The 6376-nt window shown below is 39.1% G+C and overlaps 1 protein-coding gene across 5 annotated transcripts in view; it reads left to right on the top strand.

The window, feature by feature from the left end:
• Positions 1-541: 541 nt before the first annotated feature.
• The window catches only part of nlrx1 (NLR family member X1), a 21886-nt gene continuing 16051 nt past the window's right edge, over positions 542-6376 (top strand). For 4 of the 5 annotated variants that reach the window (XM_029446688.1, XM_029446687.1, XM_029446685.1 and 1 more), the window contains exon 1: positions 4144-4172. Coding sequence is in view for 1 of the 5 variants with exons in the window: in XM_029446683.1 (XP_029302543.1) it covers positions 4156-4172 (17 nt within the window). In the remaining 4 variants the exon portion in view is untranslated. Of the gene's footprint in view, positions 721-4118; positions 4173-6376 lie in introns of those variants that run through there. The other variant, XM_029446683.1, reaches the window with a different exon arrangement.

The following is a 6376-nucleotide window of genomic DNA, read 5'->3' as shown; positions in this document are numbered from 1 at the left end:
TATTTGATTTTATATATGTGGGACATGAAATGTCCTCTAATTCTGGAATGACCCATACAACATTGATCAGGGAAAATAATAGACATTATGAACTAATAGTCTTTCCATAGCCGACTAAACTATAACCTGAAAATAACATTTCCAGTTTGGGGCATACAGCCTTCAAAATAAAAGCTATACATTCTAAAATACGTTACACCCAAACAGTTTAAAACTGAATGTTATTATGTTATTATAATAACATTTATAATAACAAGGCTCTACAGACTGTACTAAACAAACAACACACAAGCCTGTGCGCCCCACTTCACCTGTACACTAACAACAGTTTTAAGAAAAGCATCTTGCAGGTGCACGCTGTGACCGTATATGAAGTCCACACTGGAGGCGTCACTTTTTCATAAGATGATAACGAACTGATAAGTATTTGCTTTCTGAGCTAAACTTGATATATTCAGTTAGTCCTCTAAGTGCTCTAGCTAGGCAGAGATCTCTCTTTTATTCTGAAACAGTGCTACCGGATGTGGGATCTGTAACGGAACACGGCACTGAACATGTAGAAGTGAATGTCTTTAGTGTCACGTTACATTATTCATTTACTAAACAGAGAGATAGCGATAAGGAACACATAATAAGAATGATTGAAAGTAAATAAGATAACCTCAATGTCCGGGACACAGCGACCGATGGAAGACAAGGGCGCAAGGCAATAAGACATTGGTATGTAACTGTGGTCTTATTTTCCATGACATGACATTTCATTATTAGTTTGCATGAATACAGAGTTCAACCTCTGTAGGGACAGTGAGGACGTTAAGGAACGTTAGCTGGCGGGCTAACGTTAAAGTTACTTAAGATGACTGCATTAACAGTTGGCTACAGTCACTTGTGCTTCCGGTCATTAACATCAGAAGGCTATTACAAACAAATGCATCGGAACTATATTTTAAACTAGTATGGCAACGTTTTTAATTAACGTTCCTTTTTATTGTATGTATTCATTAGACTTGGCTGTACAGCAGTCTCCAGGGAGCAACACCGTACACTGCAGGGGTAACAAAGTTGTAGGAAATGTGAAATGCCGTTTTAGTCTGTTTTAACATTATGTATGTATGTATAAATATATATATATATATATATATATATATATATATATATATATATATATATATATATTTAATTATAATATATATATATATTTAATTATAATATATATATATATTTAAGTATAATATATATATATATTTAATTATAATATATATATATATTTAATTATAATATAATATATATATATATATATATATATATATATATATATATATAACAGAGCTCCACAAACGAAAGGGTGAACAAAAATAGGGAAATGCGGATTTATTGATTATAAATGCTTCGTAAATATTAATATAACTCTGTTGTTAAGGTGATGCAACGCCCGGTTATACTGCGTTTCTGTCTAAATGTATAGTTTCTAGAGCCATGGCGTCATAATGATGGTATTAAGAGGTGGAATAATTCAGGTAGGACTGTGTAGGACATCACTGAAGGCCTAGGTGTGAAATGCACGGCCAGCCACTGAAAGAGACTAACAAACTAAAGTCCTTTTAGAGGCTGTAAAGTTCAATACATCGCAATATATAGCCGTGTTTCGGCCGTATGGTACGGCTCGGCTCAATTAGACTAACTGGTACCAGGTGCTTTTCTCTTTTTATTTTTATACTGCAGATAGTACCCAAGCATGCTAAGTTCCCAAAACTGCAGTTCATCTAATGGCCACTTTAGGCAGGCTCCAAAAGCGAGTCAATCCCTATAGATCGTGTGCATGTGGCGTCACGCTTATGTCCCAACCCATAAATCAACCATGTTGGATGATATACACAACCAAGACTGCGGCCATTCACGTGTGAGTTGCTGCAACGCTTCGTAATTTTCTTTGTATTTAAACGTCTAAGATTGAAAGAAATGCCAATCGTGTGCGCAGTGTATAATTGTGGTAATAACGCTACTCGTGACCCAGAGAAACGGTTCTTTAGATTTCCTACAATCATCAAAAACAACGATCCACAAAAGAGGGATGAATTGCTGTCTACCGAACGCCGCAAACTGTGGTTTAGCAACCTAACTCGTGAGGATTTAACAGAAGAAAAAGCACAATTCACCCGTGTGTGTGGCGTCCACTTTATATCTGGTAAGAGCTCATGCTAAAGCTATGTTTTCAATGTTTACATTAAACATTTGTGCTAAAGATATACCCGAACACTGTAAGACCTTACTTCTCCATATCGCTGACTGGTAAATACGGCACTTTCTTTACATGTGATGCCATTTGCTCTTTTCTTCTGTGCATGTTTTTGTTTTGCTTATTCTTGAGACTACTTCACTTGCGAAAAGCAAAGCACCAATGTGAGAACATGCTTCGCTTACTCCAGCCATACAATCACAGTGTGCGAGGATAACATCGCCGCTCTTCTCCCTCACAAACCACGGCTTGAGCGGTGTATCTCGAGCTCTTTGAGAGTGATTTACACGGGCATGGACGAGCACCCTGTCATCTTTCAATCTTTGGTAAGAAGACTACCAACCCAGCCAGAAACAAAGAAATTATAAGCATCTAAGCTCTTGTATGCCTTCATTTGTGCGTTGGTTGCCCACGACGTTTGTAGCACAAGGTATCTGGATATTCAATCGGCGGTAATGAATGTAAATCCTCAATATAATCAGACGGCTTTAGCGTTTACGGGCAAATTTGGACCTTTTCCTCTGAATCTTGCCTTTGCAGAGGACTCCAGAGAGTCAAAATACTTTGAAAAAGTCGGAGTTGTATTGCTGTTGTTGTTCGCTTTGTTGATTGTTGATGCATTGCATTGTTGATTTGTATATCATCCAACATGGAGTCGCACGCATACGTCACACAGTTTTGTCACGTGTTTGCACACTACCTATAGATCCCCATGTTAAAACGCCCAATTTTACAGCAGAAATAAACATGTTTACAGCCTTGTATAAAAAACTGTTTTCATCTCTTAAACTAATTTCCTCAATTCATGACAACTGTACAACTGTTTTAATTATATTTAGGCTTAAAGTTATGCAATATTAGGGGCTTGGTCACTTTGAGTGACAGGTGGGTGCCTTCTCATGTTGCTAGCCATTTGCTGTCTGCTCTACTGCGTTATCCGGGCCGCCTCATTTTCACCCAGTAGTTAGAGCAGTGGTTCCCAAATGGTGTGCCGTGAGACAAATCCTGGTGTGCCGTGGGATTTTTAAACAATTAAGCCTATTGCATTTTACTGTACACAAGGTTATGAATTATGTTTTATTTACTTTAGTGTTTCCCCTAGGTTTACTGCTCTGGGGGGTGCTGCCTGGGCTGGATGAAGTCCGTGCGTAGCGCATGTTTTTTAAGTTCTCTCCATACCTTTCCTCTGCTCTGTCTCTCACTGGAGGTGTGTGCGCTCACGCGCGCGCGTGTGTGTGTGTGTGTGTGCGTGTGTGTGTGTGTGTGTGTGTGTGTGTGTGTGTGTGTGCGTGTGTGGGTTCGGAAGCGGAGCTCCCCCCTTCACAGAGCAGAGGAGAGGAGAGAATGTAAATACGCAAAGCAACTGAAACGTGCACATAAATGAGATGAATAACATAAGCGTTTAGTTTATTTGATAGAAAAGCACCTGTTGGCTTGGTGTGCCTTGGCCACAGAAAGTTACCACTGAGTTAGAGGGTGGTGTCACGGCCATCATGGCTGCTGCAACAGCTCTTTAGAAACTTATGGGTGACGTCACGGAGACTATGTCCATATTTTCTACAGTCTAGGATAGTACCCCCGTCTAGTGAATAAAAACAAATGCAATCACTATTGACAGTAGGGTTTGTGAATGATGTCACATGACGTGCTAGTGACGATTCTCCCTGACCAATCACAGGTCTGCAGTGTTTTAATGTATAATACTAATGTTATAAACTCTGAACTAGAAGTGTAATTTCTAATCTAAATGGATTTCTTAACAAAATACAGACATAGTTTAGTTAAGAGAAGACAAGAAGAACAAATTTAATTCTTACTAAAACACAGGGTTTGTTCCTGATTCCTTTTTTCACACATCTCACTTTGTATGTTTTTTTCACAGAACACTCCCTGACATAAAGAGGCAGCACAACAGAAGGATGAGCTCACTGCACAGGTTGGTGACCAACTTTTCAAACTTCATAGTTTCCGCGTGGCGTCACAGCGCTATGGAAACACCCACCCGGAAGACAAAACAAAGCTGCTATCCACTGCCCGCTAACAACATGTCAGCTTTTACCACGCTGTTAGCCAAAATGCCAGATAGTTGTTTCTCAATTGGATTGACAAACCGAAGAGGAGATAAGGCTGGCTGTGTTTCTACAGAATTACGTCTCAAAACAAAAACCCAGAGAAGAGGACATTGTGGATTTGTGCAATTAGACGTGCCACAGTCCCTGGCGAGCACACCTTCTCCTAAACCTGCCAAACAAGTTAAAAGCATGCACCAATCCCTCCTTATCCACAGCAACCCAGGCTGTCAATGGCGGGTCATTTAAACTGGGATTAACCTGACAATTGGCTATATTACATCCATGTCAACAGATGTTGCGTTATCTTAACCAGGCTATACTGCCTTGTCACTACTGCCCTAGAAAGGCTAACCGCACTAGCCGACTAACGTTACACTTCACCGACAACCCATAAAACCAATGTTGGGTAACATTAGCTAATTAGCACTCAAACTCACTTTGTCAATAAAGAATTTATTGTCCTTTATCTCCCAAACAACAGCATCATTGACTCTCAAGTTTAAAAGTATAGATAGCCTAACTGTCTATATTTAGAAGTATAAGGGATTGAGCCGATTAAGATAGCTAAAGCTATATATAAACTTTGCTGAATTACAGCTCCTGTAGGGGAGCTGTATATGGGTACCTAAGATTTGCATTTGTTTTATATATCCTTGTTTTTACTCTTGAGAGTTGATCTAAACACTTGTGGGTTGTAAAAGATGAACATTCGACAGGCACAGGGGAACATTGTTTTCCCCTTCAGGTAGCTGCACCAGTCATGTGACTAAAAACTATGAGTTGACACTGAGGCTCAAATATCAGTGATGTGCAAACTGTCTGATGTTCAATGATTGGGATGAAGATGTTAAACAATTCTATTGTGTATCTTCCTGGAGCCAGACTTCTTTAACAGTCTGATGACATATCGCAGGGGTCAGGGACCTTTTTGGCTGGGAGAGCCATAAAAGCCAAATATTTTTAAATGTATTTCCTTGAGAACCATATATTTAATAAAATCGAATGCAAATTTATGCGTGCATTATTTTTAAGTATTAACACGTCTCCGATTAACAACTCCATCAGGAAATGTATTGTAATGGACTGCAGGTAGAGGACAGGGGGCTAACGGAGGCTTTACACATGGCGTCACATGACACAACTTTTAAACATATTGTTTATTGTGCAATGAAAGATGTTATGCCCGATTTGAAATTGCACTTTATGTCAAACTGATGGTCTGTGTTGTCTAAGATGATTGTGGCATACAAGATTGGCTATTGGAGAAAGTGTATTGAAATAAAAGACATGTTGACCTTTAAGTTTATAATGCTACTCATTGATTCACTCATCTTCCAAAATCCATTTGAATATTTTGAAATGCTTCTCACAGCAAATATTGATATATGCGATTAATTTAGATTAATTAATCACAAAGCTTGTAATTAATTAGGTTGAGTTTTTCTAATCGCTTGACAGCCCTAATTAATATATATATTGAAGAAGAGAGACGGGTCTGTAGTTGTTCTGTCAGCACTCACTGAGTCATCCAACCAGGGAGCTGGTGGAGAGGGTGTGTATGGCAGAGTTTGCAATCATAAGTGAGAAGGAGTCAGTTGAAGGGTGGGCTGAGAGGACAACCCTTTTTTATGTCTTAAACTGTTTATTGCTAGTGAGTGTGCTATAATGTCCCAGCTCTTAACTGTTCTATAACACACTTTAGTTTTAAAACATCTTTTATTTGTTTTAAATCCCCAATGATTAGGCACAGAGGGGAGCCCGCCAGGCTTGCAATACACTGGGGGAATCCGTGGCCATGCAAAGAAATTCTCTTTACTTGTACTTTTCCAATGCTGCTCTGATAAACCCACACACATGAAGATCCACATTGCATGACAGGTCTTAGTTAAGTGCATTTTTTTAAATGTCAGTGCCTTCTAGAAATGCTGGTACACATGCTACAACCTGCAAACAGCCTTAAAGCATCTGTTCTCTGCCAATAATCCACATTGTGAGGAAAACAGGCTGTTGACTGTGAGATTGAAGTAACCTTTATAACTTGTCTCTGTGGATTTGCATCACATAAAGA

The sequence above is a fragment of the Cottoperca gobio genome, chromosome 13 (assembly GCF_900634415.1).
Source record: "Cottoperca gobio chromosome 13, fCotGob3.1, whole genome shotgun sequence".
Lineage (NCBI taxonomy): Eukaryota > Metazoa > Chordata > Actinopteri > Perciformes > Bovichtidae > Cottoperca > Cottoperca gobio.
The sequence above is the reverse complement of the archived record's forward strand: the minus strand, read 5'-3'. Positions and strand labels throughout refer to the sequence as shown.